Below are 22,286 nucleotides of genomic sequence, written 5' to 3'. Positions count from 1 at the left end.
TAGGTCAATGAACATCTAACTGCATTATGCTGTACATCCAATTACACACCATTAAAATCCCTAAAAACATAAATGACCAGCTGAATACAGGTTATGAAATGAAATGAGGATGTTTTAACTTATTTTTCCTCATTTTGGGACTAACGGTACTGTAAAGACCTGCTGCTTGCTATTGTCGATCCAAACTACCTCACAATAACAAACTCAGAAGTAAAACAACATGGGTAATGCTTTCAGTGCATCCTCTGTCCACCCTGGAATAGCCTACAACGAGCCTGATAGGTCAAAGAGGTATACACCTCTAGCCCCAAATACAGATCTTCTAAAATAATCAGACTAATTTATTATAATAGATGGCCCATCTCCATATAGGGCTGAGCAACACTCTTTATAAAGGGTGTCGGAGACCAGGGGGAGACAGACCAGGGGGAGACACAAGGCACCGGACATCCTGAAGGTAAGCATATAGAGGCAGTCTGCTGAGGAGGGCAAAGATAATCATTACAGGACCTAACAATAGTCATAACCACACATAGCTGGTCAGTTGACTGATATTTGTATTTGTATGTCTATTTCCTTTTCAGTAGAAATTATTTCCACCAAAACGTATCCAAGGGGTAATCAACAACTGGTAAGAATCATAATCTTCAAAAAAATAGGTTGTACAAGATTCCTCCTAATGGTTTGAGTGAAGTCTTCAAATGTGTTTCATGAAAAGTATAACAGCTTGCCAAATTTGTAATGCAAACATTTTGGTGTTTGTACACATCAATCTAGTCAACTTTCACAGATGTACAGACTCTTTTGTTGATGAGTTTTCTTGCAACGCACGAAATGCAGATGAGCTTCGTGATTTACATAATTTCACTGAAAACCCACACTAACAGACGGTTATATAAACAGTATTGCACTTTTCATGTTGCCTACTTTTAGCCAGCTAACAGCCTAACCACGGAACAAGCGACATTATGGACTAATCATTAAAATCATGTTGCAACAGGATTATTTTGCTGTGACAATATAGGTCAAATTAAGATGCTACATCTGTATATATTGTATAACATATCTCTCATGTAAAGTAATTAATTACAATAGTCAGTTTCATCACTAACACAAGCGGTAAATATCAGCTACAGTGGACGTAGCTACTTTTGGCCTGCTGTGAAAGTCACATGATTTTGTTTATTTACAATGTGCTATTGGTTGGCTGACCTTCACATTGTTAAAATGAACTCTTATTAAACTTTGACTCTAAATCTGGTAGCCTACTGCTGTTCTGCCTTGACCCTCATGTCTATTTTAAGCTTATATTTTAAAGTTCTATTGTTCCGCCATGACCGTTATGCTATGATACAATATACTACTCATATACAGTACACATGTATACATACAGTAGTGATACTAGTATACAATTTTCCAATTTACATAGGTCTTTGGTGGAAAATGTTTGGGATCAAATGTTTTATTTACATTATGCATTCCAAAAATGGTACCAGAGAGAAGTGAAATACAGCCCTGGTGCCCTAAAGTTGTTGATTTATTTAATATTAGTGCTTTACACTGATATTAGATTATTACCACAATATGCACGGTTCCCTTTTTCATTAACAGAATAAAATGTAAAACTATCAAAATGTGGTTCATATTGTAAAACATATTGTAAAGTATGAAGATCTAAATGGTTGTTCTTTCTTAAGTTTGAGAATTGTTTGTCATGAGAATCCTAGCATACAACAAACCATGGCAACAGTGAGAGGACAGCCACATGTAAATCGGGAAGTTTAGCTACATCTGCTTCTACATATGCATTGCTTGCTGTTTGGGGTTTTTGGCTGGGTTTCTGTATAACACTTTGTGACATCGGCTCATGTAAAAAGGGCTTTATAAATACATTTGATTGAAACAAATGTAATTGATAATTGAACCTAATAATAATAATAGATACACACATACCTGCATAGATTTAAGAATGGGGGCCGCGTTGATGGCAGTGTTTGGGTCTGCACCTTGTACTGTACGTAATATGTACATACTGTAGGTATTCAATGGTCTGTTCCTGCCTTTACAGAATAAAAAATGGTGGACAGTTTGATGGCAGAGTTTGGCGCCGCAGCGTCCTATCTGCGTAAGTCAGACAGGGAGCGTATGGAATGCCAGACTAGACCCTTTGACATAAAGAGAGAGTGCTATGTGCCTGACCCTGAGGTTGAATACGTCAAGGCCACAATCACCAGCAGAGATGGAGCTAAAGTCACCGCTGAAACTGAGTTTGGAAAGGTAAATATTTTGGTGAAAAACATTTCTGGAAAATCATAAGATAATACATTTTTCTACTACGATAACTCAATGATTGATGAACTATTAATTATAAACTGAATTGAGTTATGTGCTTTTAATGTTTACTATTAAAATTATTCTCACAAGAGAAAATAAAAAAAGCAGAATCCTAACATGAGATCTATAACTTTCAAGCAAATCAGGCATTACATGTAAATGTATAATTTGCGAAAATTCAACACAGTGTATAATCAATCTCAAGTTAGGATTTGTCTCTACACCTTAAAAATGTAACAAAACAATTTCATTTGCTCTTCTTTCAGACTGTTACTGTGAAGGAGGAGGACGTCCACCCCCAGAACCCGCCAAAGTTTGATAAAATTGAGGACATGGCGATGTTCACCTTCCTGCACGAGCCCGCTGTGCTGTTTAACCTCAAAGAGCGTTACGCAGCCTGGATGATCTATGTAAGTAATGACCTGTCTGCTAATATCTCCATTAAATCAAATATTAATTCAAATGAATGAAACTAAATCTGCGGTATCCCTCTTGTCTTCCACAGACCTACTCAGGGCTGTTCTGTGTCACTGTCAACCCATACAAGTGGCTGCCAGTGTACGATCAGTCTGTTGTCAATGCATACAGAGGCAAGAAGAGGAGTGAAGCTCCACCTCACATCTTCTCCATTTCTGACAATGCCTACCAGTACATGTTGTCAGGTAAAATATAATTTTTCCTTTTCATCTACATAAATCAAATGATATTTGGATAATGTCACATTTACTGATACTTCTCTTTCAACAGACAGGGAAAATCAGTCTGTCCTTATCACGTAAGTACATCAACCAAAGGTTATATCCATTTAAGACTATTTAAAGTTAAGAGAAATTCTGAGACATTACCATTTGTATTTTCAATTCCAGTGGAGAATCCGGTGCTGGAAAGACTGTTAACACCAAGAGAGTCATCCAGTATTTCGCCAGCATTGCTGCTGTTAGCGGAAAGAAAAGTACATCTGATGAAAAAAAGGTCAAATAGAATACAAAACATTTATATACTTTTTAATATTAATAATAATTTTTTGAAAAAAATGTGGGGATGGTAAATACGTTTTCAGTGTAAACTTAAACGACTAAAACCAGATAAGTATATAGAAAAGATAACGGATCAAAATATTTTAAAAAAGATAATCTTTGAGAACTAATAATCACTCAATTAAAAATTAAACAGTCAGGGAGAATTTAAAATTCCCAAAATGTTATAATGTTTGAGTCACTCAGATTGCATAAGAACAAGGTATAAGCCATGGCATAATGTGTAGAATTATTGAAGGAAATTAACTTTAAAAATGAAAAATAATATTCTCAGCCGCATGGCAAAATGTATAGAATTGCAGAATATTTGCTTTGAAACTATAAAACTGCATCATTTTCCACGCCCGCAGCATTCTTCATGGCTGAATGTGTTAACCAAATATTTCATACAGATCTTTATTGCATTATTTTAACACTGTGTGGTTGTTGGTTTGTAGGGGACCCTGGAGGATCAAATCATCCAGGCCAATCCTGCCCTGGAGGCTTTTGGTAATGCCAAGACCATCAGGAATGACAACTCCTCCCGATTTGTACGTTCGGTCTTTGTTTGCAGTCAAATATCATTTAAATCTTATCATACATGTTCATCTTATCTGTTGTATTTTGTGGTTGAAATTTATTAGGATACAATTAATTGATGTCATGACATCAGCTAATTTTCTCAGGTCCATCACCTAATCAACCCTTTTGGGACTGTATATCAAATCAAATATCAAATATGTATGTGTGCAACAGAGCTGGGTTTCAATAGTATTTGTTTTCTTTTCAATATTTTCTGTGTTTGATTGAGAACCAGATAGGTGGAATTTAAACTTGTAGGACTATTCCATCAGTTCCATTACACAATGCAAGCTCAATCATGCACACCTACTTAGGTATTCAAAAAGAAAACAAATACTACTTGAACTCTGATCTAATGTGATTATTAATTTCTGCTTTGACAATAACTTACAGGGTAAATTCATCCGAATTCATTTTGGAGTCACTGGGAAGCTTTCATCTGCTGACATTGAGACTTGTGAGTACAATACTCAATTTGACAAGGCTTGAACAGATCTCTTTGACAGGAAACATTCATATCAAAAGCACTTTCCATACTGATCAGATCTTCTGGAGAAGTCACGTGTAACTTTCCAGCTCAAGGCTGAGAGAGACTACCACATCTTCTACCAGATCCTGTCACAACAGAAACCAGAACTGCTGGGTGAGTATTGAAACATGAAACTGAATAGGGTTGAGGTCAATTCTGGATTAAACTGAACATTTCTGATGAAATCCAATTAAATTCTAATGGTGCAGCACAGGCAGCCCAGGCAGTGTCCTCACAAAACAATATAGTGTGATTTTTAATATTTTCGTTGTCCACGAGAAAGGTGCAATTATTGAAATGATTTTGGGTGAGTATTGAATCATCAAACTCAGTAGGGTTGAGGTCAATTCTGGATTAAACTGAACATTTCTGATGAAATCCAATTAAATTCTTATGGTGCAGCCCAGGCAGTGCGCTACCCCATCCCCCCACTGTAAACCTCACAAAACAATATAGTGTGATTTTTAAAATTTTCTTTGTCCACCAGAAAGGTGCAATTATTTAAATTATGTTTAAGCTCACAACACTAATACTCAATACACACAAAACTATCTCCAGCTGCAGTTTTTGAAACTTGATTAGGGCTAATTTGTTGACCTGTCCATTTATAAAATGACTTGTTTTAAAAACAATGCCAATTTTCTAATTGACCCCAATCCAAATACTGATTATATTATGTTATGACCTATACTACACCATCAACAGAAATAAACTGAGCTGTTCAATTCTTTTCAGAGATGTTACTCATCACCAGCAATCCCTATGACTATGCCTTCATCTCCCAAGGAGAGATTGCTGTAACTTCCATTAATGATTCAGATGAGCTAATGGCTACTGATGTGAGTAATATATCTATATACTGTATATGCAATAACATTCCAACCCCTTCTCCAATGCAAAACAATTACCTTTCATTTGGGACTAGGATGCCTTTGATGTGCTGGGATTCTCCCAAGAGGAGAAGAATGGCATGTATAAGCTGACTGGTGCCATCATGCACTACGGCAACATGAAGTTCAAAAATAAGCAGCGGGAGGAGCAAGCAGAGGCAGATGGCACTGAGGGTGAGTGCTGAGGATTTAAAACCTTTCACTTCAATATGCAGTAGTATCTGAAAAATCTGAAAATCTAAATCAGTTAGATTGCCTCTTCCAATCATAAAACTTTGCCTTTCTAGATCTTGACAAAGCTGCATATCTGATGTGCCTCAACTCTGCTGACCTAGTCAAGGGCTTGTGTAACCCAAGGGTCAAGGTTGGAAATGAGTGGGTCACCAAAGGTCAGAATGTCAACCAGGTGAGTCTCCCAAAAAATGTCATAATATTCAGCATGAAACTTGTCTATAAAGTTGCTAAGATGTTCATACCTGTAATTCTCGATTGAACATGCTTTTTTGGCCAGGACTAGGCCGATCGGTGTCTTGGAAACTGTCCTTTGTGTTTATGTTGAGGTATTTTCTTCTCTCAATATTTTGTAGGTGTACTACGCTGTTGGTGCACTGGCAAAGAAAATTTACGAGAACATGTTCCTCTGGATGGTGATAAGAATCAACCTTACTCTGGACACTAAGAATGCTCGCCAGCACTACATTGGTGTGCTAGACATTGCTGGCTTTGAGATCTTTGAGGTGAGTCTTTGATGTAAATTTGATAAAAAGCACACATCATAAAACGATTCATCTAAAAAAATTACAGCTGACAAGATAAAGTAACTGTGAACTCTTATTTCAGTTCAACACATTTGAGCAGCTGTGCATCAACTTCACTAATGAGAAGCTGCAGCAGTTCTTCAACCACCACATGTTTGTGCTGGAGCAGGAAGAGTATAAGAAAGAGGGAATTGTCTGGGAGTTCATTGACTTTGGCATGGACTTGGCTGCCTGCATTGACCTCATTGAAAGGGTTAGTGTCTTCAGTTGTGCAGTAGTTTATATGATGTATATTAAGTAATCTTTGAGGTTTTGAAATATTACAAGGACAGTCTTCATAAATGTGTCTCAAAGACAAATTATTCTGATATTTATTCACAATGCCTTTCCCTTAACATAAATGTATTTCCATTCATTCCTTCCACCAGCCCATGGGTATCATGTCCATCCTTGAAGAGGAGTGCATGTTCCCTAAGGCCAGTGATAATACATTCAAAGCTAAGCTGTATGATACGCATCTGGGCAAAAATGCATGCTTCCAGAAGCCTAGGATTGTTAAGGGTAAACCAGAGGCCCATTTCTCCATGGTTCACTATGCTGGCATTGTTGACTACAACATTGGTAACTGGCTGGTGAAGAACAAGGATCCTCTGAATGAGACTGTGGTCGCACTGTTCCAGAAGTCAAGTCTTAAGTTCCTGGCCAACCTCTTTGCAAACTATGCTGGTGCAGAAGGAGGTACTATGTGTTCATATCTGCAAAGACTACAACACACTCAAATAAATAACAATCCACAGTATATCATAGTAGTAATAATGGTATATTTGAATAGTTATTTCATTATCATACAGCACCTGAAGAAAAAGCGGCTGGAGGAAAAAAGAAGAAAGGCTCTTCCTTCCAGACTGTGTCTGCATTGCACAGGGTAAATCTGAGCTTAAATAAACATATGTATGATTAACAAATGTATTATATTTGCACTATACTTGAGATGAAAGTATGTTGTGGATTGGCATGTTAGCATTAAATGCTGTTGTGACTCGTGAGGTACTTGGAGACTCATTCACCGATGTAAAATTCTACATTTGTCATACTCACAGGAGAACTTGGGTAAACTCATGACCAATTTGAGGTCTACTCACCCCCACTTTGTGCGTTGCATCATCCCCAATGAGACCAAGACTCCTGGGGCCATGGAGAATCCTCTGGTCATGCACCAGCTGCGCTGTAACGGTGTGCTGGAAGGCATCAGGATCTGCAGAAAGGGCTTCCCCAACAGAATCCTGTATGCTGACTTCAAACAAAGGTAAAATAATTATTCATTTCCTTATGAAAATAAATTCAACTGTTTACCTATTCAGGTGTTCCATTTTTGAAGATAATTGTTTTCTAATTTAAATTCAGATACCGCATCCTCAATCCAAAAGCTATCCCTGAGGGTCAGTTCATGGACAACATGAAGGCATCAGAAAAACTGCTGGGCTCTTTGGATATTGACCACACCCAGTACAGATTAGGACACACTAAGGTAAATTCTCTAATTGTGCGTTCGTAACCAAGTGGGAAGTGGGATTTTACCACATATGACTCAGAAATATCCACTTGAACTCTCATCCAAATGATAATTCTAGTGTGAAAATCGTCAATTATCCTGAGCTCCCTCTTCTCTCACAAGCTGAACTCTTGACGTCACCTACTAAGGAAAAGACCTCAAACAGCATTTTCGGACAAAACTTTATTTATAAAAATAAATCTATTAATATGGTTGTTGAAAACTATCATTTTTTTAACATGCATGATAGCTTTACTTTTAGTTTATGGATTATGCAGCTTGTTGGCCATTAACCTCTCTTGAAATAACTGCTAATATACAACTGATAATGCTTATCTTATGTCATCTGTCTCTTGGGCAAATGGGTCCAGTTAAGAAATACACATTTATACTTCGTATAGGGCCACAATGTAGTAGATCTAGATCTACAGTAAGCAGTTAAAAGCTTAATGGCCAAACCGTTTGAGATGGACTTTCTAACTTTAAAGACCTTGCCAAATTTAGTAACTCTTGGTCAACATGCTGGGTCTGATGTTATAAAATCAATTGCTCCATTACAGAAGCAAGAAATCAGCAATCTTATCATGACTGCCACGTTTTGTAAATCTGGGGGACACCACATTCAAATTATTTATAGTCAACTGTCAGAAAAATACAATCCCACCAAATACAAGACGATCCAAGCATCCACAATATGACCTTTGTGTATCTTCAGGTGTTCTTCAAGGCTGGTCTCCTGGGTCTACTTGAGGAGATGAGAGATGATCGTCTCGCTCTTATCATCACTGCATTCCAGGCCAGATCACGTGGTCTACTTGCTAGAATTGAGTTCCAGAAAATGGTTGACCGCAGGTAGAAATTAGATTAGCTTAACATTTTGCAGAGGATATGTTAGGGGTGAGGAACGATTGTATTAACCATATTTTATACAAATGTTGCAGGGATGCCTTGCTTGTGATCCAATGGAACATTCGTGCCTTCATGGGTGTCAAGAATTGGCCCTGGATGAAGCTGTACTTCAAGATCAAACCTCTGCTGAAGTCAGCAGAGACTGAGAAGGAGATGGCCAACATGAAGGAAGAATTCCTGAAGCTTAAAGAGGCTTATGCTAAATCTGAAGCCCGTAGAAAGGAGCTGGAAGAAAAGATGGTTTCCATTCTCCAAGAGAAGAACGACCTGCAGCTTACAGTCCAAACTGTGAGTAATATTAACTGCACTACAGTTACTTTGCAGCAGTCACATCTTTGGTCAAAATGGCCTTTCTAGTTAGCTTTTAGCTAAGAGCTAACAAGAGAAAAAGAAAAACAGAGAAAAGAGACATGATTTTCTAAATAGATACGTACAATCAGTGGAGCATTTGTCAATCATTTGTAGTGTCCAAATATGCCTCCAAACAAACTTTTGAGCATTGGAGAATATGACATAATTACAATATATTGACACATTGACAGCAAGAAGACAGTATTGTTGATGCTGAAGAGAGATGTGAAGGTCTGATCAAAAGCAAAATCCAGCTTGAGGCCAAAGCCAAAGAGCTGACAGAAAGACTGGAGGATGAGGAGGAGATGAATTCAGAGCTAACTGCTAAGAAGAGGAAGCTGGAGGATGAGTGCTCAGAACTCAAGAAGGACATTGATGATCTGGAGCTCACTCTGGCTAAAGTGGAGAAGGAAAAGCATGCCACAGAGAACAAGGTAAACACTTTTCTTTATTACTGTGTTGTTAAAACTCAAATTAATATGTTTGGAGGAAGTGTAATGACGATGTTCTGTTTTCTTAGGTTAAAAACCTTACTGAGGAGATGGCAGCTCTGGACGAAATCATTGCCAAGCTGACCAAGGAGAAGAAGGCTCTGCAAGAGGCTCATCAACAAACACTGGATGACCTGCAGAGTGAGGAGGACAAAGTCAACACGCTGACCAAGGCCAAAGCCAAACTGGAACAGCAAGTTGATGATGTGAGTATCAAATAGGAATAGGAAAATTAGTGATATCCTAAAAACAAGCTTCAGTGAATTGGTTACTCCAAATATTGTTTTACATAACCTTTATCAGCTTGAAGGGTCTCTGGAGCAAGAGAAGAAGGTGAGAATGGACCTTGAGAGAGCCAAAAGAAAGCTGGAAGGAGACTTGAAGTTGACCCAGGAAAGCCTAATGGACCTGGAGAATGACAAGCAGCAGATGGAGGAGAGAATGAAGAAGTAAGATCAGAGATCAAAATATGCTAACAAAGTATTATTCAATAGAAAACACAAAAAATGCATATTCATCTCAACAGGAAGGACTTTGAGATGAGCCAACTCAACAGCAAGATTGAGGATGAGCAAGCCTTGGGTGCCCAGCTCCAGAAAAAACTGAAGGAGCTGCAGGTAATTCGAGAAAATTGTTGAAACGCTTTAATTCTTAAAGTCACATTTGAACTAGATGAATTGAATTCCTACTATTTTAGGCCCGCATTGAGGAATTAGAGGAAGAGCTGGAGGCTGAAAGAGCTGCCCGTGCCAAGGTGGAGAAACAGAGGGCAGACTTGGCCAGAGAGCTAGAAGAGATCAGTGAGAGGCTGGAGGAGGCTGGTGGAGCCACTGCTGCCCAGATAGAGATGAACAAGAAGAGGGAGGCTGAGTTCCAGAAGGTGCGCAGAGACCTTGAAGAGGCTACCCTGCAGCATGAGGCTACAGCTGCCACTCTGAGGAAGAAAAATGCTGACAGTGTAGCTGACCTGGGAGAACAGATTGACAACCTTCAGAGAGTGAAGCAGAAGCTGGAGAAAGAGAAGAGTGAGCTCAGGCTGGAGCTGGATGATGTGGTCTCCAACATGGAGCAGATTGTCAAGTCCAAAGTATGTGGTATCATTGAGCAATCTTTAAATGTATGCTTTTTCTTGACATGCTTTTTAAGATGCAATCTAGTGATGCTGTTCTGTCATTAAAAAAAATCTGTTTTAAGACAAACTTCGAGAAAATGTGCCGCACTCTAGAGGACCAGATGAGTGAATACAGGACGAAAGCTGAGGAAGGACAGCGATCCATTAATGATTTCACCATGCAGAAAGCAAAGCTTCAAACTGAGAATGGTATATTAACAAAAAACCTGGACATCCACATGAACACCCACAAAAAATAACCAGATTAAGTAATATAATTTAAAATAATTTGAATATCATGAAAACAGGAGAACTTGCCAGACAGTTGGAGGAGAAGGACTCTCTGGTCTCCCAACTGACCAGAGGTAAGCAGTCCAACGTTCAGCAGATTGAAGACCTCAAGAGACAATTGGAGGAGGAAGTCAAGGTATTTAGACAAAGAATGCAGAGTCGCTTATCCAACTACATTTATCTTCAGGCATAATCACAGATCCTTTTTTAAATTTCCTTACCAGGCAAAGAACGCGCTTGCCCATGCAGTGCAGTCTGCTCGCCATGACTCAGATCTGTTGAGGGAGCAGTATGAGGAGGAGCAGGAGGCCAAGTCTGAGCTGCAGCGTGGCATGTCCAAGGCTAATGCTGAGGTGGCTCAGTGGAGAACCAAGTATGAAACTGATGCCATCCAGAAGACTGAGGAGCTTGAGGACGCAAAGTAAGGATGTTCTATTACTTTCTCTTACTTTTCAGGCTATTTAACGTTGGCTGAATGAGCGATACACAAATGTACATGATGAATAATGCATGGATTACCTGTTATACAACCGTTATATATTAGAGAAAAAAGGCAGCTGTTCGGAAATGTGTTTCTCATCTATATCAATCTAGGAAGAAGCTGGCTCAGCGTCTGCAGGATGCAGAGGAAGCTGTGGAAGCTGTAAATGCTAAATGCTCATCCCTGGAGAAGACTAAACACAGACTCCAGAATGAGATTGAAGATCTCATGGTGGATGTGGAGAGATCTAATGCAGCTGCTGCCTCTCTGGACAAGAAGCAAAGGAACTTTGACAAGGTAAGAAAAACACATACGGAATACACAAGTCCTATTAGCCTTCATTATAGTACATTAGGGGCGGCAGGTAGCCTAGTGCAGTGGTTGTCAAATGGTAAATTTATGGAACACTCACTTATAAACGTTTCCTTTGAAATGCACATGGAATTTTGACATGGGTGCTACCAGAAAGTATTCATACCACTTGACGTATTCCACATTTAGTTGTGTTACAGCCTGAATTCAAAAGGAATGAATAGAAAAAATGTTAAATCACCCATCTACACACAATACCCCATAATAACAAAGTGAAAACTTCTAATCAAATTTCATTGGTCACATACACATATTTAGCGGATGTTATTGGAGGTGTAGCGACATGCTTGTGTTTCTAGCTCCAATAGTGCAGTAGTATCTAACAATTCACAATAATACATACAAATCTAAAAGTAAAATAATGGAATTAAGAAATATATAAATATTAGGACGAGCAATGTCGGCATGGCATTGACTAAAATACAGTAGAATAGAATACAGTATATACATATGAAATGAGTAAAGCAGTGTGTAAACAATTTTAAAGTGACTAGTGTTCCATTATTAAAGTGACCAGTGATTCCATGTGTATGTATATACTTTAGGGCAGCAGCCTCTAAGGTGCATGGTTGAGTAACCAGGTGGTAGCCGGTTAGTGATGGCTATTTTATAATTTGATGGCCTTGAGATAGAAGCTGTTTTTCAGTCTCTCGGTCCCTGCTTTGATGCTCATGTACTGACCTCGCCTTCTGGATGATAGCGGGGTGAACAGGCCGTGGCCAGGGTGGTTGATATCCTGGATTATCTTTTTGGCCTTCCTGTGACATCGGGTGCTGTAGGTGTCCTGGTCAGGTAATGTGCCCCAGGTGATGCGTTGGGCAGACCGCACCACCTTCTGGAGAGCCCTGCGAGAGGTGCAGTTGCCATACCAGACAGTGATACAGCCCGACAGGATGCTCTCAATTGTGCACCTGTAAAAGTTTTTTGAGGGTCTTAGGGGCCAAGACAAATTTCTTCAGCCTCATAAAGTTGAAGAGGCGCTGTTTTGCCTTCTTCACCACCACACTGTCTAATAACAAAGTGAAAACATGTTTTTAGAAATCTTTGCAAATGTATTGAAAATGAAATACAGACATATCTCCTTTAAATAAGTATTTAGACCCTTGAGTCAATACTTTGTAGAAGCACCTTTGGCAGGGATTATAGCTGTGAGTCTTTCTGGGTAAGTCTAAGAGCTTTCCATACCTGGATTGTGCAACATTTGCCCATTAGTGTTTTAAAAATTCTTCAAGTGCTGTCAATTAGTTGTTGATCATTGTGAGACAACCGTTTTCAGGCCTTGCTATAGATTTTCAAGTTGATTTAAGTAAAAACTGTAACTCGGCCACCAAGGAATATTCACTGTCTTCTTGGTAAGCAACTCCACTGTAGATTTGGCTTTGTGTTTTATTGTCCTGCTGAAAGGTGAATTCATCTTTCTCTAGGATTTTGCCTGTACTTAGTTCCAATCCGTTTCTTTTTTATCCCCCAAAAACTCCCCAGTCCTTAATGATTACAAGCATATCCATAACATGATGCAGCCACCACTTTGCTTGAAAATATGGAGAGTGGTACTCAGTAATGTGTTCTATTGGATTTGCCCCAAACATAACACTTCAGGACAAAAAGTTAATTGCTTTGTCACATTTTTTACAGTATTACTTTAGTGCCTTGTTGCAAACAGGATGCATGTTTTGGAATTTTTAATTCTGTACAGGCTTCCTTCTTTTCACTCTGCCAAATAGGTTAGTATTGTGAAGTAATGTTGTTGATCCATCGTCAGTTTTCTCCTATCACAGCCATTAAACTCGCCTTGTGAGAAACCATTAGCAAGGCAAGTATGATTATGCTTAGCTATGTACAATAGCTTCTGCCATAGAAACCATCAGAGCATGGTTTTGTGTCTGTTGTTGCACATTTACAGTGCAGAAAAAACGGTCCTCTCTAGCCCAAACCTATTTTCATCTATAGACATAATTTACAGAGAGAAACTAAATATTTCTAGCATGGATTCGCGGGAAGCTCTTAAAGGGGTACACGCAAATTAATCAGAATGAATAAGGGACTATGAAAATATATCAAATAAACACTATTTAATCTATAAAAACCTTTGTCACAGAAAATAGATGATTAGTAGTATGGATCAGATGAGATGAAGGTCATTACCACTAAATAAATTAATAGGGACATTTTTGTTGTTCTGCAGATTTTATATACTGCATATATATATTTTTACCCCCTTTTTCTCCCCAATTTTGTGACATCCAATTGTGATCTTGTCTCATCGCTGCAACTCCCCAAAGGGCTCGGGAGAGGCGAAGGTAGAGTCATGCATCCTCCGAAACATGAACCGCCAAACAGCGCTTCTTAACACCCACTCGCTTAACCCGGAAGCCAGCTGCACCAATGTGCCGGAGGAAACACCGTTCAACTGACAACTGAAGTCAGCCTGCAGGCGCCTGCGGGTCTCAGATCGCGATGAGCCCAGTTAAGCCCCCCCGGTCAAACCCTCCCCTAACCCGGACGACGCTGGGCCAATTGTGTGCCGCCCTATGGGACTCCCGGTCACAGCCGGTTGTGACACAGTCTGGCATCGAACCCCAGGTTGTAGTGACGCCGCAACATTGCAATACAGTTCCTTTAGACCGCTGCGCCACTCGGGAGGCTGCAGATTTTTTTATCCTATCCGTGTGCCATGGCTCAAAAAAGGTTGGGAACCACTGGCCTAGTGGTTATAAAATCGAGCCAGCAACCTCAGACAGGAAAACCTAGTGCAGAGTGAGCTGGAAACTGTAGAGTTGCTGGCATCATCCTGCAATCACCTGCCGTCGTGGCTTTGAGCAAGGCACTTAACCCCCTGACCCATTGCTTCCAGACCCTGTGTGTCCCAGGGGGTTGGCTTGTGAGCGTAAAGACATGTTTTTATTCTCTGTAAGTTAATGAACAATAAAGTATATCTTATCTTAATCATACACTGTATTGAAGCTACTTAAAACACCTGTATGATTTTCAGGTCCTGGCTGAGTGGAAGCAGAAGTTTGAGGAGTCTCAGACTGAGCTGGAGAGCTCCCAGAAAGAGGCCAGATCTCTCAGCACTGAGCTCTTCAAACTCAAGAACTCTTATGAGGAGTCTCTGGATCATCTGGAGACCATGAAGAGGGAGAACAAGAACCTCCAAGGTCAGAGCATAAGAATTAATGGCCTATATAACTTAGTCAATAAAATATAGATATGTTATAGAGAAAAGATTCTGATGTACAACTATATTTTTCCACAGAGGAAATTTCTGACCTGACTGAGCAGCTTGGTGAGGGAGGAAAGAGCATCCATGAGCTGGAGAAGATCCGTAAACAGCTGGAGCAGGAGAAGTCTGAGATACAGTCTGCTCTAGAGGAAGCTGAGGTGAGAATAGAAAACATTTAATGATGGTGAAAGTACCAGCATTTAATTAAGATTTTACAAACAATGGGTGGATATGTTCTCATAGGCCTCCCTAGAGCATGAGGAGGGAAAGATCCTGAGAGCTCAGCTGGAGTTCAATCAGGTGAAAGCTGACATTGAACGGAAGTTGGTGGAGAAAGACGAGGAAATGGAGATGAATAAGAGGAACCAGCAGAGAGTTGTGGATACCCTGCAAAGCTCCCTGGAGTCAGAGACTCGCAGCAGGAATGAAGCTCTCAGGCTGAAGAAGAAGATGGAGGGAGATCTCAATGAGATGGAGATCCAGCTCAGCCAGGCCAACAGGCAGGCATCAGAGGCCCAGAAGCAACTTAAGGGTCTCCATTCCCATCTGAAGGTATTACTTCCACACCATTGAATTAAAAACATTACTTTTGCCTTCAGATAAAGCCAAACCACACTGTGAAACAAGAAAATAAATATAGTAAAATCAGTAATTCTCTCTACAGGATTCTCAACTGCAGCTGGATGATGCACTTCGTAGCAATGATGACCTGAAGGAGAACATTGCCATTGTGGAGAGACGCAACAACCTGATGCAGGCTGAACTGGATGAGCTGAGAGCCCTGGTGGAGCAGACTGAGAGAGGCCGCAAACTGGCTGAGCAGGAACTGCTGGATGTTAGTGAGAGAGTTCAGCTGCTCCACTCACAGGTAAGTCAGTATTATAGAACAGTGTTCTCCTTAAAGATGGAGTCCTTAATGGTGAAACTGACATGTCTGTTTGTGATATTACAACAACAAAGAAGTTACTGCAAACAACAAACACAGTTTTTTCCTTTTGGACGTCATTGCAAGCGCAATAAAACAGCAGAAAATATACTGTACAATGTTGTGCAACGCTCCTCACTTCTACTTTGTCAACAAAACAAAAACAATAACAATGGGGGTTGGATGGACAGTGGCACTGTTTCCCCTACTACGGATTCCATCTTTAAATGTCTGCTACCTGAGGTACGTAGAGGTAATATAAACATAATTTGTCATATATATGTGTAGAACACCAGCCTACTGAGCCAGAAGAAGAAGCTAGAGGGCGACACATCCCAGCTTCAGAATGAAGTGGAGGAGGCTGTGCAGGAGTGCAGAAATGCAGAGGAAAAGGCCAAGAAGGCCATTACTGATGCTGCCATGATGGCAGAAGAGCTGAAGAAGGAGCAGGACACCAGTGCTCACCTGGAGCGCATGAAAAAGAACATGGAGCAGACCATCAAGGACCTGCAGCACCGCCTGGATGAAGCTGAACAAATCGCCATGAAGGGTGGCAAGAAGCAGATCCAGAAGCTGGAGGCCAGAGTAAGTGTCTAAGCTACATTCTCTTCTATGAATTCAATGTCACATTTCATATTTCTAGTCATATTTGTAGCTTTAAAATTAAAAGTAGTGGTAACTATCAAAATAATTGGAAATGGTGTGTCGATCATATCTTTCTAGGTGAGAGAGCTAGAGACTGAAGTGGAACTGGAGCAAAGGAGGAGCAGTGATTCTGTGAAAGGAGTCCGTAAATATGAGAGACGCATCAAGGAGCTCACATACCAGGTACATTATATACTTTAATTTGACAGGGCACAATTACATTAACATGCTCAGAATTAAATGTAAGATAAATCTACAGCATTACTATTTTTTCTCTTCTTTTTGTGTGCAGACTGAGGAAGACCGTAAGAATTTGAGCCGCCTGCAGGACCTGGTGGACAAACTGCAGCTGAAGGTCAAATCCTACAAGAGAACTTCAGAGGAGGCTGTAAGTAACCTTCTATCATCTAACTGATGCATCTGTAATTCTCAAATTATTTTGTTTGCCAGAAACATAAATCATATTTAACATTTTTCACAGGAGGAACAAGCCAATTCCAATTTGGGCAAGTTCCGTAAGATTCAGCATGAACTGGATGAGGCAGAGGAGAGGGCAGATATTGCTGAGTCTCAGGTCAATAAGATGAGAGCCAAGAGTCGTGATGCCAGCTCCAAGGTCAGTAAAGTCACTTTTTCAAGAATCCTAAAGGATAATTTGCAGACTTCCCTTGTTTTGTAGTGTCCTTGCAAAAGTATTCATACCCCTTGGATTTCTTCACAGTTTATTGTGTTACAAAGTGGAAGTAAAATAGATTGAACTGTAATTTTTTGTCAACAATCTACACAAAATACACATACAATCTACACATGCTCTGTAATGTCAAAGATGAATAGAAATGTAAGTGTTCAGCTCCCTGAGTGAATAAATATTTGGTAGCGATTACAGCTGTCAGTCTTCTTGGGTAAGTCTTTAAGAGCTTTACACACCTGGATTATGCAATATTAGCCCATTATTCTGTTCATAATTATTCAAGTTCTGTCAAGATGTTGGGGATCAAGGCTAGACAGCAATGTTAAAGTCTTGCCATACATGTTCAAGACGATTTAAGTCAAAACTGTAACTTGGCCACTCAAAATTCATTGTTTTCTTGGTAAGCAACTCCATTTGGCCTCGTGTTGTAGGTTATCGTCCTGCTGAAAGGTGAGTTCCTCTCCTGGTGTCTGGTGTAAAGCAGACTGAAGCAGGTTTACCTCTAGGATTTTGCCTGTGCTTAGCTCAACTCCTTATTCTTTATATCATACTCATATCATAATGCAGCCACCGTAATGCTTGAAAATAAAAAAAAGGAGGCAGTTACTCCGTGATGTGTTGTATTTGCCCCAATCATAAGGCTTTACATTTAGGCAAAAAATGATATTCCTTTGCTGTGTTTTGTTTTGTAGTATTAATTTTATTCTGTATATTTGTATTTTTCTTTTAAGTCATTATTGTGGATTCACTACAATGTTGTTGATGCATCCTCAGTTTTCGCCCATCACAGCCATTGAATTCTGTAACTTCTTAAAATCACGATGGCCAAATGGTGACACCCCTGAGCTGTTTCATTCCTGTCCTGCAGCTCAGTTCAGAAGGACGACTGCATCTTTGATGTGTCTAGGTGGATTAACTTGACCATGCTTAAGGTTAAAGAGATATTCAATGTCTGATTTGTTATTGTTACCCATCTACCAATCACTGCCCTTCTTTATGAGGCATTCTAAAAGCTCCATGGTCTTTCTAGTTAAATCTGTGCTTGAAATGCAATACTTGACTGAGGGACCTTACAGATGGATGTATGGGGGATAGAGGAAGGGTTAGTCATAAAAAACATCATGTGGCCCTTATTTCATACAGAGTCAGTCCATGTGATTTGTTAAGACAAATTTTATTCCTGAATTTATTTAGGCTAGCCTAAACAAAGGGGATGAATATTTAAATGACTATATTTGTATTCAATCCAATTTGTATTCATGTTTAAAAAAATCTTTTGTCTTCACTTTGACATCACAGAGTATTTTGAGTAGATTGTTGACAAAAATCGAATTTAATCCCACTTTGTAACGCAATAAAATGTGAAGAAATCGAAGGGGTATGAATAATTTCGGAAGGCACTGTAGATGAAAAAGCCTCAACTTTGAAAAGCTTTAAGACATATTTAATCAACTTGCTATTCATATTATCATTATATACAGTTGAAGTTTACATACACCTTGGCCAAATACATTTCAACTCAGTTTTTCACAATTCCTGACATTAAATCCTGGTAAAAATTCCCTGTTTTAGGTCATTTAGGATCACCACTTTATTCTAAGAATGTGAAATGTCAGAATAATAGTAGAGAGACGTATTTATTTAAGATTTTATTTCTTTCATCACATTCCCAGTGGGTCTGAAGTTTACATACACTCAAATAGTATTTGGTAGCATTGCCTTTAAATTGTTTAACTTGGGTCAAATGTTTCGGGTAGCCTTCCACAAGCTTCCCACAATAAGTTGGGTGAATTTTGGCCCATTCCTCCTGACAGAGCTGGTGTAACTGAGTCAGGTTTGTAGGCCTCCTTGCTCACACACAATTTTCCAGTTCTGCCCACAAATGTTCTACAGGTTTGAAGTCAGGGCTTTGTGATGGCCACTCCAATACCTTGACTTTGTTGTCCTTAAGCCATTTGCTACAACTTTGGAAGTATGCTTGTTGTCATTGTCCATTTGGAAGACCCATTTGCGACCAAGCTTTAACTTCCTAACTGATGTCTTGAGATGTTGCTTCAATATATCTACATAAATTTCCTCCTCATGATGCCATCTATTTTGTGAAGTGCACCAGTCCCTCCTGCAGCAAAGCACCCCCGCAACATGATGCTGCCACCCCTGTGGTTCACGGTTGGGATGGTGTTCTTTGGCTTGCAAGCCTCCCCCTTTTTCCTCCAAACATAACAATGGTCATTATGGCCAAACAGAAATGTAAGTGTTCATTTTTGTTTCAGACCAGAGGACATTTCTCCAAAAAGTATGATCTTTGTCCCCATGTGCAGTTGCAAACCGTAGTCTGGCTTTTTTATGGCGGTTTTGGAGCAGTGGCTTCTTCCTTGCTAAGCGGCCTTTCAAGGTTATGTCGATATAGGACTCATTTTACTGTGGATATAGATACTTTTGTACCTGTTTCCTCCATCATCTTCACTAGGTCCTTTGCTGTTGTTCTGGGATTGATTTGCACTTTTCGCACCAAAGTACATTCATCTCTAGGAGACAGAACATGTCTCCTTCCTGAACGGTATGACGGCTGCGTGGTCCCATGGTGTTTATACTTATGTACTATTGTTTGTACAGATGAACGTGGTACCTTCAGGCATTTGGAAATTGCTCCCAAATATGAACCAGACTTGTGGAGGTATACCATTTTTTTCTGAGGTCTTGGCTGATTTCTTTTGATTTTCCCATGATGTCAAGCAAAGAGGCACTGAGTTTGAAGGTAGGCCTTGAAATACATCCACAGGTACACCTCCAATTGACTCAAATGATGTCAATTAGCCTACCAGAAGATTCTAAAGCCATGACATCATTTTCTGGAATTTTCCAAGTCGTTTAAAGGCACAGTCAACTTAGTGTATGTAAACTTCTGACCCACTGGAATTGGATACAGTGAATTATACGTGAAATAATCTGTCTGTAAACAATTGTTGGAAAAATTACTTTTGTCGTGCACAAAGTAGATGTTCTAACCGACTTGCCAAAACTATAGTTTGTTAACAAGAAATGTGTGGAGTGGTTGAAAAACGAGTTTTAATCACTCCAACCTAAGTCTATGTAAACTTCCGACTTCAACTGTATATATTGTTATTCATAATTGATAACAATGCATGTTTATTAATTTGCTGCCATCTATTGTGTTCTGAAACTATACAGGACAAGATCCAGAGACATTTTGATTGAATGCCAATAGTCAGAATGGCGTCATGGATTTATTTTTCCATTAACATTTTGGCTAAATCATAGTATTTAAAATATAGACAAATGATATCAATAATACCTCAGGTGAGGACCAACATAGCTGATAATGATTTTTGATTGGAGTTCCCTTTTTTAAACTACATTGTTGGTTAGGGGCTCGTAAGTAAGCATTTCACTGTCAGGTCTACCTGTTGTATTCGGCGCATGTGTCTAATACAATTTCATTTGGTTTGATTATTCCCTCGACGCAGGTGTTTTGAGGATATATCGGCTTGGGGGTAGAATTGCGGCTAAATCTAGAATTGTTTTAGATTATTCATTGAATCTGTGCGGCAAACAGCTTTAACAGTTGTAACTCATTTCTGTAATACTGTAGTTGAAGAGAAAAATATATGAGTGTTTATTGAATTCTTTAAATGGACGCTATTGCGCCAATAAACATTTAGTAAAAGCTTAGTGTTGGCTATTACACAGTAAAGAGAATCAGATACATGTTTAGTATCTGTATGGGACAGCATGATGTTCATAGTGTACCATAATACATACCTGTTGAAGTTTCCACTCATATATTTTAAGGACCCAGTAAATGGCAGTATGAAATGTATTCCTTTACACAGTAAAATTAAAATGTTCTCATAATCCATCCATCTTCTCTGTCACAGAAAGGAAAGGATGAGGAGTGAGGCCAAGAGTTGTGATGCTGGCTCCCAGGTCAGTTCTTTTAATCAGATGAATTATATTGGTTATAATTTGTAAATTGCCTCATGTATGACAACAGCCTCTACCTAATAGCTCTGTAAATATTTGATATCCAACAGCCATACTATTATTCATTACCATTTTCTTTTATATATTGTATAAGACAGGATCAAATATGAATTGGATTATTGTTCACAAACATTATTTCAAAAGCATATCTTGGTTTCAGTGGTCACTTTCTGTGCTATGCAAGCAAAAATGTTTTAATAAATGATTTATTGGAATAGTTGATGGAAATATTTATATGAAGAACAGTATTTAATAAGACGTTTTTCAGAAAATACAGAAGCACATTTTCTCAACCTTTATTTATCTTCTTTGTCACAGAAAGGACATTATGAAGAGTGAAGCTCTCGGATGGACCTTTCTGAAAATCTATTGATTGTAGTGCTTTAGTCTTTCTTTATTCTCCATGCAACATGAGAAGAATAAAGTCAATTTAAATAGCCACTCTGTGTATTGCTTGTAACATGTTACCTGTATACCAAAGGTTTTCCATGTCTGGTATAGACTTCAAGGATGTTGTTGATTCCAATACAAACAGGAATTCCATCAAGAAAATGACATTTAATGTCCCATAATCTAAAATGGTTATTTATCTCAAATTGACTAATAATCACCTGGCCCAGTGATATGCTGAACAGAAATGGACTTGTCCACTAGTACCCACATCATATCATATTGTTAATCTGTTGTCATACATACTGAAAGGGATCTTTCATCATTTCAGTGCTGTGAGTATTAGCTTGCCCTAGGCCTAAGGACATAATTGGCAGTTGGTCAGGAATCATGGTCAGGAAATAAACAAAATAAATTGTATTTTTACATTATTAGAAATATGACATTTTTAATGACAGTTTTATGTGATTCTGAGCAGTGGACAAAACAACTGTTACGATTGTGTGGAGAGACGGACCAAGGCGCAGCGTGCTCTGAGTTCCACATCTTTATTTTTGTGAAACTTACAAAACAAAAAGGAAACAAACAACAAACCGTAACATAAGCGGTGCAACATGCACTAACTCAAAATAAGATCCCACAAAGACCAGTGGGGAAATGGCTGCCTAAATATGATCCCCAATCAGAGACAACAATAAACAGCTGCCTCTGATTGGGAACCATACCAGGCCAATATAGAC

General features: G+C 39.2%; 1 protein-coding gene and 1 long non-coding RNA gene across 2 annotated transcripts; one reads left to right on the top strand and one right to left on the bottom strand.

Moving 5' to 3' along the window:
• The first annotated feature begins 2,061 nt into the window (after nucleotides 1-2,061).
• Nucleotides 2,062-21,597, top strand: LOC106590267 (myosin-7). The gene is made up of 38 exons (XM_082970738.1): nucleotides 2,062-2,277; nucleotides 2,601-2,744; nucleotides 2,840-2,996; nucleotides 3,082-3,109; nucleotides 3,201-3,306; nucleotides 3,809-3,901; nucleotides 4,326-4,389; nucleotides 4,477-4,575; nucleotides 5,197-5,300; nucleotides 5,387-5,525; nucleotides 5,639-5,757; nucleotides 5,939-6,088; nucleotides 6,192-6,362; nucleotides 6,538-6,847; nucleotides 6,961-7,034; nucleotides 7,210-7,415; nucleotides 7,514-7,637; nucleotides 8,377-8,513; nucleotides 8,603-8,858; nucleotides 9,113-9,355; nucleotides 9,442-9,618; nucleotides 9,716-9,861; nucleotides 9,939-10,029; nucleotides 10,110-10,499; nucleotides 10,607-10,733; nucleotides 10,832-10,950; nucleotides 11,039-11,235; nucleotides 11,409-11,592; nucleotides 14,660-14,825; nucleotides 14,924-15,048; nucleotides 15,134-15,442; nucleotides 15,555-15,758; nucleotides 16,104-16,400; nucleotides 16,539-16,643; nucleotides 16,753-16,848; nucleotides 16,942-17,076; nucleotides 21,051-21,099; nucleotides 21,475-21,597. The coding sequence occupies exons 1-37, from the start codon at nucleotides 2,077-2,079 to the stop codon at nucleotides 21,069-21,071; spliced, it is 5,814 nt and encodes a 1,937-aa protein (XP_082826864.1). The 5' UTR covers nucleotides 2,062-2,076; the 3' UTR covers nucleotides 21,072-21,099; nucleotides 21,475-21,597.
• On the bottom strand, nucleotides 9,411-12,671 carry LOC145865766 (uncharacterized). The gene is made up of 3 exons (XR_014383075.1): nucleotides 12,349-12,671; nucleotides 9,707-9,820; nucleotides 9,411-9,546 (listed from the first exon to the last, which is right to left on the bottom strand). It is a non-coding gene; the product is annotated as an uncharacterized LOC145865766 (long non-coding RNA).
• Nucleotides 21,598-22,286: the final 689 nt, after the last annotated feature.

The sequence above is a fragment of the Salmo salar genome, chromosome 29, assembly GCF_965601325.2.
Source record: "Salmo salar chromosome 29, fSalSal1, whole genome shotgun sequence".
NCBI classification, from domain to species: Eukaryota; Metazoa; Chordata; class Actinopteri; order Salmoniformes; family Salmonidae; genus Salmo; species Salmo salar.
Note: the sequence above shows the minus strand (reverse complement) of the source record. Positions and strands in the feature narration are given on the sequence as shown.

Bases quoted from the DNA above. Each gene is read 5' to 3' on its own strand.
- LOC106590267 (XM_082970738.1), top strand. From the start codon at position 2,077: ATGGTGGACAGTTTGATGGCAGAGTTTGGCGCCGCAGCGTCCTATCTG. The intron at 6,848-6,960 runs GTACTATGTGTT...ATTATCATACAG, and splicing joins CTATGCTGGTGCAGAAGGAG to CACCTGAAGAAAAAGCGGCT. The intron at 7,035-7,209 runs GTAAATCTGAGC...TCATACTCACAG, and splicing joins CTGTGTCTGCATTGCACAGG to GAGAACTTGGGTAAACTCAT.